The sequence below is a fragment of the Helicoverpa zea genome, chromosome 22 (genome assembly GCF_022581195.2).
Source record: "Helicoverpa zea isolate HzStark_Cry1AcR chromosome 22, ilHelZeax1.1, whole genome shotgun sequence".
NCBI classification, from domain to species: domain Eukaryota; kingdom Metazoa; phylum Arthropoda; class Insecta; order Lepidoptera; family Noctuidae; genus Helicoverpa; species Helicoverpa zea.
In genome coordinates this window covers 7,975,235-7,994,943 of record NC_061473.1, presented here as the reverse complement: position 1 = coordinate 7,994,943, position 19,709 = coordinate 7,975,235, and the positions used below count along the sequence as shown (strand labels likewise).

The following is a 19,709-nucleotide window of genomic DNA, read 5'->3' as shown; positions in this document are numbered from 1 at the left end:
AAGGCTGTCTTTGATTGGTAGATGGTGTTATCTCCATGTTTTTATAATAATACAGAGTTCCCTGATTGGCTGCCGCCATGAAACGTGATGAAACGAATCACTTCCTGTTGTTCAAAAAAAAAAAAAACTTAAATATTTTGAAATAATCAAATTTAAGGGTATTTTTTATTTTTATATACTGGAATAAAAGTATAATTACCGTATTCATCTGCGACTTCAGCTATACCTTGCAGGTGCTCTCGAAATTAACATATCGATAGTTTTCAGATTTTGGAATAACATTATCAACAACTATTTTATTCAAAGCCAAAAAAGGAAAGAAAAAAAAAAATTAATTTTCTATGTATTATCTTTATTGCGCTCTGAGAAAGGGTTGGGGTGGGGAAAGATTTTTAAGTGACGATATAAGTTTGAAAAGCATGCAAGTCAGTCTGTAGCATCGTAGCTCCTAAAAAGATGAACCAATGTAGATCCTAAATATTATTTAGGATATCAGTTAAAAACTTGTTAGCTATGGATCTCCTGTGTAGTATACCGTAATATTAAGTCAATAAAAAACGTTAAAACAATTAAACATATTTATTTAGTAAGTTGCTCAGTATATCTCAATTAATAACTAATAAAAAGAGCTCCATAAGTAACGAGACTACAAACGTTCGTTAAATAAAATTAACTTTTTGCAACGATAGAATGTCTTCATAAGTTGTCTACTTATTCTTTCAAAGAAGACGCAGGCACCCCTTGAAACAATCCTTTGATGGCCATTTCATGAGCCCACTCATCAAATTCACCTTTTCTGAAAATATTAATTTAATTTTACTATTATATTACATAAAATTGTGTTTCTTTGAAATATGATAGAGAACCGGCAGTGCGCATGCCTAAATCGGTTTTATTACCGTCGAACGCTAATTTGTCAACAAATGTATGAAATCATTTAAGAGGGTTATGCCACATGTTTCCCTAAACTAATTCTTGAAACAAAGTTTTCATATGTACGCTTCATCTATTCTATAACATATACAAGGTGTTGATTTGCATTCGTGCCATAGTTCAGGAGGAGGACATACAGTACGTAAATAATCGATTGCAATTACAGTAGATGGGAAATAACTAATATGCACTGTTTTAATTGTCATTGTAATGTCGTGGTATTTCCGAAGTAACCCAATTTTATGAATGAAATTTATGAGTGATCGTTGCGTATGCTTTGTGTTTGCGTTTGTGTGAGGGTGCAGCACGGTTTTAACGCCAGTAACATACGCGAAAAGTTTAAATAAGGCTAGATGACATTTACGGAATTCCGAAAAAAAATTAAAGAAAAAAAATTACGTACCAATTTTTTTATTGATTTGGGTCGAGAATCATTAGCATAATTACCTCCTTGAATACGGCACGGATGCAAATCAACAGCTTGTATTACCGCTCTGATTAGACAAGCAAATCAGGAATCTGCTTAATAACTTCAAAATGATGATTAGTATGTGGAGTCGATTTATGGAGACTGAGTCAAATAGTCACAAATATAGTTCTTAATAGCATTTCATTTAATAATGATGATATTATTTTCCTCTCAAGTCACCAATACAATTTTTCATCATATTAGTAAGTGTGCAGAATCGACTAACTTCTAACTAATGTCATCGTATTTATTATCGTTAGCAACCCTAGCAATCCCGCATCGCGAAAAAAGTAAATGAATGAACAAAGTGTATAAAGCCTATTTTGGAGAATAAATTAATAACGAGTACTATTTTTGTCTAAATGTTAATTTGACATGTTAAATAATATTTTAATACAATTGCCTGCTTGAGATAAATAAATGAGAAAGTTAGTTTTGGTCGGCATATAAACAAAAATAGGCAGTGTTTTGTTGACTTAGTCACAGGTATCCTATGGCAGTATTGGCAGTAAGTATTCGAAATTCGAACAGTAGTATTTTTTATATTGAATGAAAATGTTAAATGTATAATCGTTTAAATCTTATTACGATCTAATTCCCTTTTATAATTAAAATGAGTCATAAAGTCTGCTGTTGATGTTTTTGGTAAATCAACTGTGTCATTGGGATTTTTGATAACTTCAAATATGTTATATGTTTTTCATTTATTCTAACTGTAAATCTATGCGTTATATTCAAAAATGATTTCATTATCAAAAAATATTCTTTTGTGACAAAGAGACATCTCCATTTCTTAATGTTTTAAATAAATTGGAATATTGCTATGTATTTGGATTATATGTAGGTACTGCCAACATTTGCCACCCAACAAAAATAAATATACAAGAAGAAAAGTTGATAATTACTGCATGTATAGCTAAGTTGCAATAAAAAAAATTTTAGACGGAGAAATGAAGGAATACTTAATATTTGATTTCAATGTTCATCATCAATGTCAATTTACAATGTTGACTTTATCTTAAAAAGCAATTATTTTGACAACCAGTCTTTCCAAGGAGTACATATCCTGCACGGTTGGCTAACTCTCATTATATGAGAACAGCCTCAATGGCCAATAATCGGCTAGGAGGGCATCATGATATGATAAAAGCAGTTTAACTAAATTGAAAATTATATTTTGAGGTTTCCCACAGACACCGCAAAATACAAAATCAAGTTTTTTATTCCTTACTTAATGTTCCTTACTACTGATAAACAAAACATTCTTACGAATAAAAGTCTCTGTAGGTCTCCCTTCTACGGGAACCAAGGAAGACATAGACGCAGGCACCCGCTGCCACAGACACAATGATTGCTTGAAGCAGCTTGCGTTTCGTCTGAGACCAGTGTAGCCCTCTCATCGTAGGCTTAGAGCGGCTGGGTGGCGGCGGCGGCCCCGGTGGACACGTTTGCGGGCACACAGGGTACGGGGGCGGCGGCGGGCACGGCGGGCAAGGTGGAAGGTCGCACGGATTCATGCTACTGGAAATTTAGTTGATATGTCTTAATGCTGACCAGACATATTGATGTTTGGCCAAAATGCTTTTGTTGACTGTCGTCAGGTCATCTGCGTGTTTTATTAATTTAATTGTGTAGTTTGGTCAGGCAAGTACCAATGCAACTTTTCTAAGTTTGTATGTACTTTCTAAGTATATCTTAGACACCAATGACTGTGTTTAGGATGGCACGTTAAACTGTAGATCCCGGCTGTCATTGAACATTCTTGGTAGTCGTTACGGGTAGTCAGAAGCCAGTAAGTCTGACACCAGTCTAACCAAGGGGTATTGGGTTGCCCGGGTAACTTGGTTGAGGAGGTCAGACAGGCCAGTCGCTTCTTGTAAAGCACTGGTACTCAGCTACATCTGGTTAGACTGGAAGCTGACCCCAACATAGTTGGGAAAAAGGCTCGGAAGATGATGATGATATATATTTCTCATTCAATAATTTTTTTTGTCCCCAGAACTCATCAGTATAAATGAAAAATGGCCCAAAGCTCGCACGGAGGCAGCCACAGGCGGAGCAGAGACCACGATGGAGGTGGTATGCGATACACCAACACCGACTGGGAGGCCAAGGAGGCTCTCTACCAGAGGGAACTCGACGAAGCGAGGGCTAGGGCCACGCAGATGGAGAAAACCATGAGATGGTGGTCGGACTGTACGGCAAATTGGCGCGAAAAGTGGAGCAAAGTCCGCAACGAACGGAACAAGGCGCGCGAGGAAGCAAAACAGCTAAAAAACAAAGTTGACACACTTTCCAAAGAGCTGGCCACTTCCAAAACTGAGAAGACAGACCTAGAGCAACAGTTAAACGAATTGAAAAGAGACAACGAAAAGCTTTTAAGTATAGGAGAGAGCAGGATACTGGGCGGCGATCTTACTACCGAAGACGGGGTAGAACTGAGGCGGAAAAATGTAGGATACCTATCGCCTAGTGAACCGTCAGCCCGACAAAGAGCCTCCTTAGACTCGCACAAATTCTCTAACGTAGACAATGTCCTCGCAAATAAATTGAGCGAGCTCAGGCTGCGTTTGGACGAAACGTGCAAGAATCTCCAAAGTGAAAAGGATGAGAAAGCATTCCTTCTATCTAAAATAGAAACTTTGACTGCAGAGTTGCATAACACGAAGTCAGAAATAACTCACAGTGACCGGACCTTAGGGTCCACAGATTCGAGTCATAGCGAGGTAGAAAGACTTCAGAATGAGCTGCAGGACGAAATAGCAGCTAAACAGGTCTTAGAAGAAAAGACGGCTGAACTGAAAATGGAGATTGAAAGGTTGAAATCAGAAAACACGATACAGTGGAGCAAGCGGGAGTTGCTAGAAACTGAGAATATAGCGATACTCAGAGAGAATAAGAAATTGTACAGCCAAGTGTGCGAGTTGAGAGAACAGATACACAAACTCAACCGAATATCGGACGGGAGCGCTTATTTCAGCGACCACAATAGACTAGAGTCAAATATACTGTACGTCAGAAAGACTAGCGCAAGTCCAAGATCCCACGAGTCCAGTAACGGGTCATCAGAAGCCAATCTGCATTTCGACGCCAAAACTAATACTTCCGGAGAAGACGACGAATTAGCGATAGTAGAAAGAAGTGATAACTGTTAAAATACCTTTTCTCGGCTTTTCACGTGATCTTTAAGCTCTGAAATTACAAAATTGCAGTTAGCAAGAATCGCAAGTAGAACTATCAAAGTTCTGTCAAATTTGAATTAGGATCGCTGTCTGTGGTATACGTAATTTATTCTTCTTTGAACTTAGGTCGGAGTTGTTGAAAGAGGTTGTATTTAAAAACTGTTATTTATGGTTCTGTGAAAATCCTGATTCTGCAATATGTACTAAATATTCTTAGCGCTTAAGGTACAAATGGCTATTTAAAATGATACAGGGAAAATGGTCAACTAGAAGAAAAGCCATATTATCGGTTTTGCCAAACTAGGCTCACCAATGTAAGCTAGATGAAACATTATTATGACTTTCGAATAAATATAGCGTTGCAGGCTCTATTGTAACAACTTAGAAAAAAAAATAGATCTGGTAAATTATTTCATAGTAGAGACTAAAAAACAGTATCTGCTAGAGAGCCAAATATTGTCACAAAATATTGCATTAAAGAGCATTTAAAGAATATTAAATCATTCCATTGCGTTCCAAAGCGATCATAAATATTATCTGAATGAGCAATCATCATAATTATAATAAAAACATTTACCGCCTTTACACTTGTAAGTTTTTCTTATGTAAAAAGCTTCCGTACCTAATTAAATTATGATAAATTCCTAAAACTCAAAAATGTTTGTTCAAATTAGGCTGATAAATCAGCAATTTTCGAACGTCAAAAACAAAAGACAGCCCTCAAAACGCCCGCCCTTCACCACTTCCTATGTGTTTTTGCTGGGATGAAGTGGCGCAAGAAACTCCACAGCAACACATGTCTGTCTATATTTAAACCTCCTTAAGTCGCTTACAGTATTATTTTAGTACTTCTCACGACTTACGGAGGTTACTTACGTATTTTTTCGGAAGCAACTTACAGGTGTAAAAGACGGTGTTACAGATATACCAACGCTTTTACATGAATTTTAGCGAAAAACAAAATTAGATGATGCTGGGTAAAGGTTACAGTATACTGCATACTAGTACATGTGTAATACATTTTTTTTACAAATATTCATTGCAAAGACGTTACATTCCTGCAGACATATAATTTTAGTGAAGAAATATAACTATCTATAGTTATTACTTGACTATATAATTGAGAGGAAACGATTTGAAATAAAAAATCGGTTAAAAAACTTTTAAGTTAAATTATCTTATGTGCACTAAAAACTAGAAAATAAAAAAATTGTTATACCTATCAACCTACGTAGGTGGTCCCGGTCATATTAGACTAAAATATAAAATATTTCACTGTTGGCAAGCTACACTCCTCCCGAGTGGCATAGGCTATATTCTATCCCGGTACGTGCAGAAGTTCCCACGGGACTCGAGTGAAACCGCGGGAAATCGGCTAAAAACGTAATGTCGGAAAAAATATATTAAAAATAACTGTAACCTTTGCCCTAAAGAAATAGAAATGTGAAGACTAGAATCATATAGGTGTTACTTAATACTCTAGTGTTTGTTGATCATTGTGATAGTCTAGTTTTACAATATAGGACGACTTTCAAAATATTAACAGAGGCCTAGCATAAAACTTTCCACCTTATTATAAAACGTGGTTTTAAAAAAGTACCAGCTTTAGCACTAGGTTTAAACCATCGTCCCGAACAAAGTCAATAGTTTACCTAACACCTAGACTAAAGACTTCTAAAATCCACGTTTTATAATAGATAAGGTGGATGAAATCTTAACTGATTATTTCCGTAAAAAATAAATACCTTAAACAATCTGGCAGCGTAATTGACGTTAGAAATTAAAACTAAACTAACTAAGAACCAAAATATTCTGTTTAAATATGAAAAGGTAGATAGGCCCAAAATATCTACATGTTCTGCCCGTTAAACTTTATATACAACATATGATCAAGCATAGGTACATCACAGCGATAGGAATTTCGGGATTTTTCGATTGCATACTATTAGAGATTTCATGACCTTCATTTGAAATATAGCTATTGGAGGGTAGAATAAAGTGCTTCTGATTTACTATTTCTAACATGTACAACAATTAGAAAACTGGTTGACAACTTTAAGATTCAATATTTTACTACTTCATATTCCATCGGCATTTCAAGAGATGTACGGAATAAGACATGCTCATATTCAACTCTCCAATAGCTACTATTCACGTTATAATAACGATATTTACTAGAACAGCTAAACTAATTTTAACAATGCTTAATTTTAAGGCCTAATCTGCGTATTTTGTATACTTTTCTAAGTTATTTATTTGCTTTACTTGCCTTGCGGCATAATATTTACATGTTGACTTTCAAAATGTGATTTTCATGTCAAGATATAGTTGTGTGCATATTTGGACGAAGTTATCAATCTTGGAAAATGTGAAAATTTTCGCCCAAAAATAAAATTTTCATTCCCCTTACACATTTTTACTATTTATTTTATTCAAATCATCATCCAAGTTTATTAAAACCTTTAATTTGCATTGGCCTAAGAAATGAAGTTCAAACAAAGTGTCCTACAATACGATATTAAAATTGTATAGTAAAATATTATAATGTACCTACCTAATTATTAGATATCAATAAAGAAATGTCGTGTACTAAGGAGCTTTTTATTTCCTGAAGACATTGTCAGACCTTTTCTGACTCACCAGTTTTACGCGTATTAAAATGAAACAACAGGTTTTACTTTAAAAAGTTTATTATTTGCACTTATAACATACCTATCCCTGATTTACAAAGTTTCACTTACACAAAATATCAAAGTAATTAAAATATTATCACAGAATTAAGTTGAACATCTAGAAATTACAAAATTATGCTATTTCGGAAGAAGTATAATTTCGATGCGAACTCAGCGCCTCTAGCGGAGAAAACTAAAATTAAAGTTCTCTTAGAAAAGCTTTGCTTGTCCAAGTAGGCTTTACTGGTGAATTCACGATAGTCAAAATATATGAACAAAAACGACTGCGAAAATATGTGCTAAATTATTTGACGAATATTACAATTTTCAGAAATAAAAATATGGAAACAACTAACGTGCCTATGTAGTACCTATACCAACTAAGTTGATATATTTTTGGCACCAAATCTCTTTCAGAGTCAAATGTAATTCCCAAGTAAGAAAGAGAGACGTTACATGCATATTGCCGCAAAAAATATTGGGCACGTATTTTTTATTTTAACAAAAAAATAATTTTTATTTTTATTTTATTTATTTATAGTTAATTAAAACGGTGCAACACCAATTACAATAATTAACATGGAAACATTAAATCAAAACAAAACAAAAGTAAAAACATATTATAGTCGACAGCATTTCAATGATTATCTAACTAACAAGGAACAGTGGACGCTCTTGCATACTTTCTCTCACAGAACCCCAAACACACACGCATCACTTTACTCCACTCATCCACAAACACATCAAATTCAGGGTTGGCAGTCAGAAGGGCGTTGAGCGTCTTAATAGGTATTTACTAAGATATAACACCACAAAGATTGAGAGTAGGGGCTAGTGACGTCACGTCTATGTAAAATCTGTACGCAGACGTAACACAAAATTCAATTGTGTTATATCTTAGGTTTTATTTCTTTGTAAGAGAAAATAAAAAATACGTGTCCATTATTTTAGAGATACCTAATAGACGGACCTATTAATTTTTCATGCACCATGCCTATTGCTAAACTAATGATATATGTATGTATATTCACATAATATTTTATACAAGTCCTAGACAATAGAACTGACCTATTATATGTACAAAATGCAAGGGAGTAATTTTACTCAACCTTTCAGCACAGAGGTATAACGTTTTATCTTGGAGAACAAAATGACTAGCGGAGGTGCCATAACGGAAAATCGCCTGAGAAAGTAGCGCGACAACATGCGGGTGAGCGGGGGACGAGGAACGTTACTGTTTTCGCCCTTATGCGCCTTCTTTGGACCAAAAATCTTTGACAGATGTCTTAAACAAACCGAAAGCCTCGTTAGTTCTCTCGTAACGAATCGTTTTGATCATGCCCACCATACGAATTTGACCTAGAAGAAAGCGCCTGACCTACCTGCATTATGGCACTTTCGCTCATATTTCCTTTCTTACTCCATGTTTTATTCATTTATTATTCTCAAAATTAGCCACAGGCAGCATACCCATCCTCTTAAACCTAGATTTCAAAATCGTCTTCTTCAAATCCCTTTTATCAATCCTCTTAATATTTTCCCCTTCAGACTTAAAATCCGGTTCTGGCGCGAAATCTGTATCCGAAGTCGGCGTTACACCCGGATCTGACGTCGACGGTGTATTTAAATGATCAATGATTTCAATTTCGTATGTCTTGCCTTGAATTTCGTTAACTATAACTCCGGGTAGATCATCAATTTCGATGCTGATTTCTTGTTCAATATCTGTTAGGTTCGGCTGGTCGAATTTCGTCACATCAAGTTCGTCACAACTTAAAAGACAGTCTTGAGTGTTTTCGTCGGAATCTGCCTTTATAGTATAATCGTCGCTGTCTGAGGAATCGCTTTTTGGTTTACGAACCCGTTTTTTGGCTTTGTTCTTTTTTTCAGGATTTTTGACAGTTTTGACTTTGTCCGGGGGTGATTTTGAGTCTTCTTTTTGGTTAGATTTTGCCCTGTGGGTGAAATTAAGTAATTTAAGATAGCTCCTTGATTATGAAATTGATTTCTAAAGACGAATCTAGTTTTGCAGCTAATAGGTGTTTTTGTTAAAAGTTTCTTCGTTTTACAAAAGTTTTTATCAAATCCATGAAAAAACAAGATTGTAAACCGGAAAAAGCGAAATCCTAAATAAACAAAATTAGTTCTACATAATCTATTACGCTCAATCATTCTCCATGTAAGAGGCCTGTGCCCAGCAGTGGGACAACAAAAAGACTGTAACGTAATAAATTATTACCATCTCCCACAACTAAACAACGCCAATTGATTGAACGGCTATTTCAACCAGTTGCCAATTGATTGAACGGCTATGTTAAGGCGACGAATTGGTAAACAATAATTCCATAACCGGCACGCGCATCTAAGGCGCCAAGAGGGGACGGAGCGTCTGAGCGGGGCGAGGATTACAATACGCGTGCTAGCTTATAACTAAAAGTCGTAAGCGACAAAATGGTTTTGTAATTTTATTATTTAGAAATGATAATTTGATAAAAATTCCTTCCACAATTTTAAAGAGTATGTATATCGGGTGTGTCGTTCACAATCACATTAAAGGAAATGCGTTAATATACTAGTTAATGTATGTCGATTAACACAAACAAAAAAGAAAAATACGTAAAAATAAAAAATTGAATGTTTCAAACAACGTAAATAGAATAAAAATGTGCGAAAATTAGAACACCATATAAACGTCACTCATTACAACCAACTTAACTTCTCCCTTCAAAACTGACAGTTGTCAACTGATCAAAACATTCGATAGTCCTAACTTTATCTCTGCTTTACACATGATGTTGTAAATTATAAAAACGAAAAATGACTCCTGTGGCTAAACCATTGGATAGTTTTATTAATTTCTTTTACAATTCGCCATAGAATATCATAAAGTATATGGATTTAATGTGATTGTGAACGACACACCCGATATACTCAACTACTAAAAAAGTTACGAGGCTTAAATCGCTCCCGTTTGCCCATAATATGTGAATCTCTTTTTAAAAAGAGGTATGTTTGATATATTTTTCTCTGTTATAAAAGTTACCTAATCATGTTTTGACGTCTAACAAAATAAGGTTTATATCATGAACTTTTAGGTAACCAAGTTGTATTTTGATCTGTTTTGTATTTACTGAGAAAAATTGAGATCCTTGGCGCCAAAATTTCCAATTCGTCCTCTTAACCAGTATTTAGCACACATACCTCATGTCGACGGCCATGCGATGTCTGATAGGTTTCACTGTAGCCTTCATAGCTTTTTGCTTTAAATTTTTAATTGCATCTAAACTGCTACTGGAATCGCCTGAAAATAGATAACAAGTGAGAGGAGGCCTGTGCAGTGGATCAAAATGATGTCCTTCTAGCCGATTATCGGCTACGGCGGCTGTTCTCAGTAAAGGAGATCAGCCAACTGCGCAGGACATATTATAGTGCACAAGCATTTGCGCAGACACAAGTGCACTCACTGTTTCTTCACTCTCATAGCCCGATGTGACGGCAATCCGACACGACCGGAGAGAGATCAAGCGAAAGACTGGCGTACTTTTACTTATCTATCTATAGGTACTAATATAATAAAGAGGAGAAGATACATATTTTCGTTTCTGCCCTAAAGGCTCCGAAACTATTGTACGATTTGAAAAATTCGTTCACTTTTGCAAAGCTACATTCTTTCCGAGTAACATAGCCTATATTTCATCACGGTACGGGCAGTACTTCTCACGGGACTAAAACCACGTGAAAATAGCTCTTATACTAATAAACTTAAGGATATATTTATTTACCGTCACCATCATCATCATCGATGATCCCGCAGATGATGTTCTTCAAGGAACTGTCGAGTTCATTCGCAAAGTTCGCGTCCAAGTAGTTCAGATTGCGGTCATCCGGCTTTACACCTGAAAACCATTAATCTTTTAGTTGGCATAAATATAGGCAGATTGACGGACCAACGAGTCCTTTAAAATTTTCTACAAAAAATAAAACTGACTTCTAAAAAGCAAAAAAAAAAACTTTGTGCATCGTCCTAGAAGTCAGTGTCTAAGGACTAGATGCAGCTATGTTTACTTCTAGGCACCTAAAAAAAGTGTTCTTTTTTTGCTTTTCAGTGTTTTTAGAAGTCGGTTTTATTCTTTTGAGTAATTGGTGGTAGTAATGATATTTTTAATATTTTGTATACTGTTCTTCAAACCATACAGACAGAATTATGTTGCTGGGGAGTTTGTTCCACCACTTCTTCTTCCCAGCAAAAGCACATAGGAAGTGGTGAAGGGCGGGCGTTTTGGGGGATGTCTTTTGTAAATTTGACCTTCAAAAAGTGCTGATTTTCAGCCTATTTTGAATAAATGACTTTTGATTTTTGATTTCTTACCTTCAATATTTTCTTTGGCCTTTGTGTAACGCACAGTGAGGTTCTTTAATTCCCTTATAATATCCAGTTCCGTATTCTGTCTGTAGAATATACCTTTAGGACGCACACCTTGCTTGTCTATGGTTGTGTAGCCTGAAAAAACGTTTTAGTTAGTGCCATATGGTGCCATATCACTCACAAAATATAACTTCTAATCTACTACATATTATAAGGAGGATTTTTTTATCTGTTTTCTCTAAAGGCTACTAAACTACTGAACTAATTTGATAAATTCTTTCACTGTTAGAAAACTACACCAGGTAGCACGGACAATATTTTGTACGGGTATGGAAAGTTTGTATTTGAGAAAAAAGACTCTTAATTTCAGACTTTTTTGGTGCTTTTCACATGATACAGCTTAACTAATTTCATATTTGTATTTTTTTTTTTTCCAGACACAGAGTATTTCCCTCAAGCTACACACAAAACCAAACCAAATATCTGTGAAAGCCCATACTTCTTACAACATACCTTCCAAATACTTCCTAATAGAATACTCCATGCCCCTCTCCCGTACCACAGCATGGTACTGAACCGGCCCCTGTATGAGCACCGAACCCAACACATACAGGACATCCTGCCTCCTATCTCTCCGAGCCACTAACTTTATCCGCTCTATAGCGGGCAAGTCTTCTTGTACTATACGTAGGGCTGCGAATTTGGAGAACGGTTGTGTGTTTAGAAGACCGTAGACGAGGAATAGACCGGCTACTGATTCCTGTGGAGGACAATGTATAAATATCACAATGAAGAAATTATGTGGAAGGAGAATTCCTGCAATTATAAAATTCCTGATAAGTAATCACTAGGATAAAAATAGCATTGTCAGTAAGGATATATTACACAGTGAAATAAATTAGCTTTATACCATAGTTTCCTATGATGTAGACAATTTAGGAAATCAAATCAATTCAAAATCAAAGTTATAGCACTTATTATTATGTAGGTAACTGAAAAATAATTCCCTCCACTCAACATGCAAAGAAAAATCCAGTTTTTATACATATTTAATTAATGAAACTCACCTCAAAATTACTGGTATCAGCCACCATATAATGTTTGGCTATATGTAAGACTTCTTCTGATAGTTCTGCTATTTCTGCATTCGATGTTCTTCCACTAAAACCAAGAAAAGTTACAGTGTTACTTTGGGTAGTTTAAATTATGTATGCAATAGTCAACAGTCAATGTGTGCAATAATTCTTTCAGAATAGCATTAATAACATTTAGTTTTTGGGCTGATTTTTTAACTATCATTTCAAATGTTATCTGGTGATTGCAAAATTGGTACTTCAAGTTTCATCCATACCAATGTGCTTTACTTAGCCCACCTGGCTTAAAAGCAACCTAAAGCTATAATCTACTTTTACTTCGGTACAAATGACCTTGAATACCAGCACTAGGTAGGCTGTTCAATAGTACAAACTAACTCTTCAGCTTTTTTATAGTAATATATAAAGAGGAAAGATTGGATTATTCTTCTTCTTCCTCCTGCCCTGTTCCCAATTTTATTTGGGGTTGGCACAATATGTCTTCCACTTCCATTTTCCCCTGTCACTCGTCATACTGACACTCACTCCCTTCCTATTCATGTCATCTTTCAGGCAATCCATCCATCTTTTCTTAGGTCTTGTCTTGTTCATCATCTTTCTTTGGATTGTTTGATGCAAAAGAGAAACTTACTGATATAGCGAAGATATCTCCATCTCCTTCCATATCTCAGAGAACACCTCGAAGGTGACGGTTCCTGCCTGCAGACAGCGGTGGATGAGCTCATCACAGTCATCTGCAAAGCCGTCCGCTATGTGCACTCCTTGGATGTGCAGAGACATGGCTGGAAGTACGTGGCTGTTTGGTATTTTGTGAAGGTGGTAAGGAAGAATACGTAATTTTAAGTTAATATTGGAGAGAAACTGATTATGTAGATTTGAAACAATTCTCAATATTACTATTGATATATTAGTTGATATATTTAGATATATGTGGATAGATCCAACAGTTAACCTGCGTTTAAAGAGTGAAAATACATGGAACTGTATTTTTACAACAGTTTAAATGTGTTTTAGTTGACGAAATTCACATTGATTCAAGTCTAGAATCATGAAATCTCTAGCTCACAGTAAATACATTGATAACTTACCAGCAATTTGAATATTGTTTATTTCAGAAAAATGCTTCGTTCATATTTCATAACCGATCATGCTCCCATGCATAACAAACAAGCCTTTTTCAAATTAATTTATGAATCCAATTTTCAAAATCGTCAACATGCAATCAACAATAATACTCCGAACCGAACGGAGAGGGAGAAAAGAGAGAGAGCTATTCAATTCAATATCAAAGTCCAAGTGTAAAAGAGATAAAAAGTCAAATCACATTGATAATTTCCGAGTTGTCAAATATAACCGGTTTTTGTTATCAGTAGAGTTGTACCCAAAAACCGTACTTATCCACAACAATACTCAATAATCGATTATCCTTGTAGGATTATCAGGAAAAAGTGCTAATTACTTTTTATATTACAAAATACGTAAAGTAACTTCTTTATCGATCCCATTATTCTAGCTCTGGTTTTTGACTCATTCTGTTTTTTATTCCGTAAAACGAGTCCTCTGGGAGTTTAGTCATCTTTATAGGTTGTAAGCTATGGGTACTCTTTAATTTAAAAACACAAATACGGATTTATTTTTGTGAATCAAAATCCATAGGTTCAATATTGTTTAGTTCCTACTGCATTATATTACGTCAACAAAGCTGAATGATTTGGGGATTCCCGGCAAATAGGAACATGGTAGCACGTATTCTGCTATAGATGCCATAATATTGACCATACCATCATCAACATCTTTAGTCAATTTCGGGGGAGACTGGACTGGATGCTGTAGCTTGGCCACCACAGGCTGGTCCGGGACAAAGGATAGGTCAGGCCTCCAAAAAAAAAATCCAAGAACGTAATTAAGTTTGTTTATTTAACTACACTGACAAAGTGAACCCAACAAATACACCAAACGCAGCGCAATAAAACAAGTGTTTGTATGCTTACAATTATTTAATGATTTGTCGATTTTGGTATTATGTTCAAACTAACGCATCTTGCTCGATAACATTTATACACAGGTAACACGGGCGTTAGGATGTGCGATGCGCGTTTCGTGTTACTTCACTACAATAGTAACTAGAATATTAGACGCGTTTAGACGGGCTGCTTCTCAATCAGTTTGTACCAGTGTCCGCACTCGCAGCGACGGGGGTGGTCCTGAAATACATCAAAATATTAATTTACCTTACAGAAACGTTTGCCAAAAATCACATTGGTTTTAGAACATTTATGACTCTAGGGATTAAAAATAAACTTTTAAAAAAGTTTTTTAATTATACTAAAAAGATAAGTTTTTTTTACTCCCTAGTTTTATTATGAGAAAATCAGTTTTTAAAGCATATAAGTTAATAAAATGAGTTAAATTATGTTTACTATTAATTACCACAATAGCTTCAATATTACGAGGAGTTCTTATTTGTAATTCTGAGCTCTTACTTTATAACAATTTAAGTAAGTATTTAGTTTAAAAAGTCACAAGAAAGAAGAACAATAACTTTCAGTGTATAATAAGGCTGTATAAGCAAATACCTTGTGTAACCAGAGCCAAGTGACGGACGTCGCATGCTCTTCACCTGAAAACAATAAGTCGTCAATTATAAATATTTCCTTATTTCAGACAATACTGTTGTAAAACTACAAAGTTTCATATACTAGCAATATTTCAGTAAATATAGCATTAATATGACATCATAGACTCGCATAAAAGTATGCAAAAAATTAAAATTGCTGTTATTTTTCCTAATCCTGTTGTCCAGTTAGTTATCTATGACAATAAATTAGAGGAAACTAAAGTTTCAGAAACTACTGCACTCATTTGAAAAATACACTACATAAGGACACCACTCTACTCCCAAGTAACATACATATGGACAGGCCGAAGTTATCATTAGATGTTTTAGAATTGTATATATTTTCAAATAAAGCCTTTTTCTTTCTAGCTTGGGAAAGGCTGCTAGTCTAACTAGAAAGACAACCGTGATTCCTGTATCCATGAGAAGAAAATAAAAACGCATGTGACAACACTAGACTATGGCAGTTTGCCATAAAAATCATGAGTTCACTATGATTATAGTACTAATCATACTTATGTTGTTTCTGATGTCACTGAGTGTATTTTAAGCTGTAACTATTTACAAATACAATAATAATGTACAATGCTAAGTTGTTATTATGTAAGACAATTACAGCATAACATGTACTTTACAATCTATGGTTATTATTTAATTTTTTTAGTTTCTTTTGCAAGGAATGGACCTATTTTGATTTATGTAATTGACTCTTGAATGCGTGTAAATAAAAAAAAACAACTAATTGTTATACATGATTGAATCTGCACCGATTTTAAATAATCAACAAGATAGGAATTTGTTTTGAAAATTTTAACCACTTAACTGTCCACAATGCAGACACAATAGTTAAACAAAGTGTGTATCACATAATATGACTCATTGGACAAGGAAGAGGTAGTTTTTGTAATTAATGTCTATTTGTTGCAAATTTGACAAATTCATATTGTACCCATAATATGTGCAATACTTCATCATTGTAAAGGTGTTAACAGGAAAATTATGTATTTGTTTAGCTTCAACTGTTTATCACAAGCACTAGTATTGAATTCATTTTCAATACTAGTGCTTGTGATAAACAGTTCAGCTTCATGCATATTCCTGTTAAGTAAGCATGAAATGTTTTTTTTCAGGACTTGAAGTTTCAAGACACAAAATTCAAAACGCTTTGAAAATCCTATCATATTGTGATAATTAGAACATTTCCTATTTCTGTCCTTGCAGTTTCTTGCCTATTCTTTAAATGGGAGTTTTTTGGAACAATACTACAATTCTGACATTTTATAAGAGCCTATAGAGGCCTACGTGCAATAGAACATTTAACATTGACCCTATAATAGTCGGGGCACCAATCTTATCACTTTAGTGGCAGAAATACCATGATTGTATCAGTAACCACTCTTTTTACTAGTTGCAATCTTAGAAATACTGTTTCACGATGAATTTCCTGAGTTTTGTATGGGATGAATCTATCCAATACTTACATATGCATCCAACAATACGTGCGTCAAAGCAAGAGGGCACTAGGGTGGGGTTGTCGCGTGTGCCGGCAGCCTTCTTCAGCACCTTCATGTTGAAGGGGTCATCGTTACCGGCCTGCATGGCCAGCAACTCCTTCCTCTCAATACCGGTGGCATGCTCCAGGGGATCTGGCATCACTGGAGAAAGGTGACGGGTTAATATTATTCTATGGTATTCTATTGTAGTGTAAAATGCAGTTGAGTTAACTTACATAACTTAGGGTGTGTTTAATTTTTAGGCATTTGTGAAACTTTTGGTTTACTTGAATATTAATTTAATTTTGGGTGTAGTTATTAATCATAAAAATATCCCAAAAAAAACAAGTAGTTTAAACAAAAAAACATAAGGAAAACAATACTTTAAAATAAATGGTAAATTCTTCCCATATTACTAAAATGTACCATTTGGCTACAAATGTTTGTACTAGTCTTTTAATTTTAACTAAAGTAGGTATACTTGAAGACCTAGAAACATATTTTCATGTTCAGACAAACACATTTCACAACTATTGATTTTGTCTAGTCCCAGCTGTCAGAATGTGAATGACCTTGTGACCTCGTAATTTTGGTACACTTGTAAATAATTACGAAAGAATGTAGGAATATTAAGGATTAATCATTTACATTAACTAAGGTGTCTATTGGAGTACCCTATCTGAGATTACAATGATAAGAAAGATAACCTAAAAATCTATGTAATTTATAAAGTACTGCGCAAAGGGAGACCTTTAAATGTGTAAATTAAATAAAATAAGTACACAGACTTTACGAAATTATCGTAACGAATAAGTTTTTTATTCATGATTATCGAACAACAACAAAAATAATCAATAAAACGTGCATTACACGGAAACTATGACGTCTTTATTTTCAACTTTAACATTTTGTTTAAGAGATGATCGGAATTAATCTAATGAAATAAAGTTCCAATTTAATTCCTGTTGGGATAAACATTTAAATATTGCTATTTAAGTATAATTTTACGGGAAATTTGACATTACGTAACTTAAGTGACAGGGGTGGCGATTCATGAAAAACCTGAACTAAAAATATAACAATTTCTTACTTTTATCGGCATATCCCCGTCGGGCAGTGGATAACAGAACACTTTTAAATGCATTTCCTCTGACAATTTGCCTGCATAAAGATGCCATTGTGCTTAATTTCTCACTAGACCGCTTTTCACGAATGCAAGTGAAACAATTTTTTCTTTGAAGCTAGGGAAAGGCAAAACCGTAACTTTACAGTACTGCCGATGACTATCCGAATAATCGATATATTTGAATGGATTTCAGTGAATAATATATTTTTTCTAATTAATTTACTGACTTTATTACTATAAATAATTTAAGGCAAGTAAATTGATGAATTCGTGTATATTTCATGGAAATAGTACAAATTAGTTTACATATAACAGATTCCTTACAGAACGCCATCTGTTGATGTAATATAAAACCAACCGACAAGCTCAACAAGGCTTCTTCTTCGCTGATGCAAAAAACTTTGTTGTCATTTGTTGTTAACAATCACTTTTTTCAAGGTTTCATTTTACTGTTTGGTAGCATAATCAGCTGACCTTTATCATCTGAATTTACGAGTCGGCTAGAGTCGTTACTCATGGGTATGATGATAAACACTAGCAAACAAAATCAGTCAAGACTAGAAATTGAATAGCACTGGCCTCTTTCATTGTAGTCAAATAAGGTCATTAGGGATTTTCAGAATGAAAAAATAGATATAAAATAGAATAAAATGAAAAACTCTTAGAAACATATTTTTAATTGCTTTATTTCTTGTTTACATTCTTCGTGGTAGAATGTTTTGTGTTCAATTTGTGATAATTTTCTTATGTGTGCTTATTGATTGAAGCGCATATAAACTATTTTTTAATTGTTAGATATTTCCTTTTAAATGCAAATTTAAAAAATACTAAAATTATTGTTTATATGTTTCAATTTAAGCGGCTTCAATGTAAACCAAGTCGTATGCAGTATGCACTGGCGGGTTTTTCTTACAAAAATAGCATTAAGGCTGCAGAACTGAGTGTTAGCTTATTAAAATATTTTTCGAAATACGCCATTTAAAAATGTATGTTCATCAGTTACGGTGTTCTTGAAGAGCTGAAATAAGACATGAAAAATTTAATTTCTACAAGTTTTACCCAATTGTTGTGCTCCAGGCTTAATTATTTACTTATTTGCAAAAAATATACCTACTTACCAAAAACAAAAACCGAACTTTATTACGGATCTTGACGATCTTATTAGCGCATAGTACCAGTATAGATACTATATTTGGACGAAATCAATTTCTTGTTCGACCAGTTCTCTGTATGAAACATCCTTTGAAAGAGTTTAGGCGGACATCGATCTCCCCTTCTTCAAGCTGAAAATGATAGTATGAATATATTTTCAGTGCTAAGCTGTGTTATAAACTTTTGTGCTTAATTACCAAGTTACCGGGTCAGTCTGGTACAGCTCTCGGTAGCAGGACGGAGAAACACATTCCCTTACACAGCGAATTTTCTGTAAACCTGTAATTTGACTGCAGGCTCCACTTTGCTCGCATGCTGTTTCAAATTCTCTGAACGTCATTTCCTGAAAATTCAACATGTTCATAAAGTATGACTATCTCACTGAGTGCATGATACCTTTTATATTGTGTGCTTGTGATTTTTATTATTTTTAACAAAGATTAATTAAAATCATAAGGCACGTGACTTACTACGTGTAGTGGTAGCGCTGAGTTATTTAACCTACGTTTTTGGGTGAATCCTTATATTGGTATTCCTTAAAAGTGAAGGTCACTGGAGTTTGATCTGCTGATACTACGTGTATTCCGTAAGACCCTAAAATAATA

At 34.6% G+C, this 19,709-nt stretch overlaps 4 protein-coding genes across 5 annotated transcripts; 1 reads left to right on the top strand and 3 right to left on the bottom strand.

The window, feature by feature from the left end:
- Nucleotides 1-600: 600 nt before the first annotated feature.
- Nucleotides 601-2,982, bottom strand: LOC124641188 (acrosin-like). The gene is made up of 2 exons (XM_047179193.1): nt 2,672-2,982; nt 601-796 (listed from the first exon to the last, which is right to left on the bottom strand). Exons 1-2 carry the CDS (start codon nt 2,917-2,919, stop codon nt 712-714), a joined length of 333 nt encoding a protein of 110 aa, XP_047035149.1. The 5' UTR covers nt 2,920-2,982; the 3' UTR covers nt 601-711.
- On the top strand, nt 1,690-7,173 carry LOC124641186 (coiled-coil domain-containing protein 102A). Its single transcript, XM_047179190.1, has 2 exons — nt 1,690-1,910; nt 3,402-7,173. The coding sequence occupies exon 2, from the start codon at nt 3,424-3,426 to the stop codon at nt 4,555-4,557; it is 1,134 nt and encodes a 377-aa protein (XP_047035146.1). The 5' UTR covers nt 1,690-1,910; nt 3,402-3,423; the 3' UTR covers nt 4,558-7,173.
- Nucleotides 7,174-7,256: 83 nt separating this feature from the next.
- On the bottom strand, nt 7,257-13,980 carry LOC124641185 (snRNA-activating protein complex subunit 1-like). 2 transcript variants are annotated; one of them, XM_047179189.1, is made up of 8 exons: nt 13,805-13,980; nt 13,348-13,512; nt 12,690-12,783; nt 12,136-12,382; nt 11,626-11,757; nt 11,039-11,152; nt 10,458-10,557; nt 7,257-9,211 (listed from the first exon to the last, which is right to left on the bottom strand). In XM_047179189.1, exons 2-8 carry the CDS (start codon nt 13,494-13,496, stop codon nt 8,689-8,691), a joined length of 1,359 nt encoding a protein of 452 aa, XP_047035145.1. In that variant the 5' UTR covers nt 13,497-13,512; nt 13,805-13,980; the 3' UTR covers nt 7,257-8,688. The 2 variants fall into 2 exon arrangements, with proteins under 2 accessions (XP_047035145.1, XP_047035144.1); XM_047179188.1 differs by having other exon boundaries at nt 13,348-13,498; nt 13,805-13,979.
- A 714-nt stretch (nt 13,981-14,694) lies between these two features.
- On the bottom strand, nt 14,695-18,084 carry LOC124641187 (cytochrome c oxidase subunit 5B, mitochondrial-like). The gene is made up of 4 exons (XM_047179192.1): nt 17,917-18,084; nt 16,815-16,988; nt 15,293-15,336; nt 14,695-14,920 (listed from the first exon to the last, which is right to left on the bottom strand). Exons 1-4 carry the CDS (start codon nt 18,002-18,004, stop codon nt 14,858-14,860), a joined length of 369 nt encoding a protein of 122 aa, XP_047035148.1. The 5' UTR covers nt 18,005-18,084; the 3' UTR covers nt 14,695-14,857.
- Between the last annotated feature and the right edge of the window lie 1,625 nt (nt 18,085-19,709).

Bases quoted from the DNA above. Each gene is read 5' to 3' on its own strand.
- LOC124641188 (XM_047179193.1), bottom strand. From the start codon at position 2,919: ATGAATCCGTGCGACCTTCCACCTTGCCCGCCGTGCCCGCCGCCGCCC. The intron at 797-2,671 runs GTAAGAATGTTT...TAATATTTTCAG, and splicing joins ACCTACAGAGACTTTTATTC to AAAAGGTGAATTTGATGAGT.
- LOC124641186 (XM_047179190.1), top strand. From the start codon at position 3,424: ATGGCCCAAAGCTCGCACGGAGGCAGCCACAGGCGGAGCAGAGACCAC.
- LOC124641185 (XM_047179189.1), bottom strand. From the start codon at position 13,496: ATGTCTCTGCACATCCAAGGAGTGCACATAGCGGACGGCTTTGCAGAT. The intron at 12,383-12,689 runs GTGAGTTTCATT...TGTCCTCCACAG, and splicing joins CTGATACCAGTAATTTTGAG to GAATCAGTAGCCGGTCTATT. The intron at 10,558-11,038 runs GTAAATAAATAT...ATCTATTTTCAG, and splicing joins CGATGATGATGATGGTGACG to GCGATTCCAGTAGCAGTTTA.
- LOC124641187 (XM_047179192.1), bottom strand. From the start codon at position 18,004: ATGGCATCTTTATGCAGGCAAATTGTCAGAGGAAATGCATTTAAAAGT. The intron at 16,989-17,916 runs GTAAGAAATTGT...ACCTTTCTCCAG, and splicing joins ACGGGGATATGCCGATAAAA to TGATGCCAGATCCCCTGGAG. The intron at 14,921-15,292 runs GTATTTGCTTAT...GATGTATTTCAG, and splicing joins CTTGGCTCTGGTTACACAAG to GACCACCCCCGTCGCTGCGA.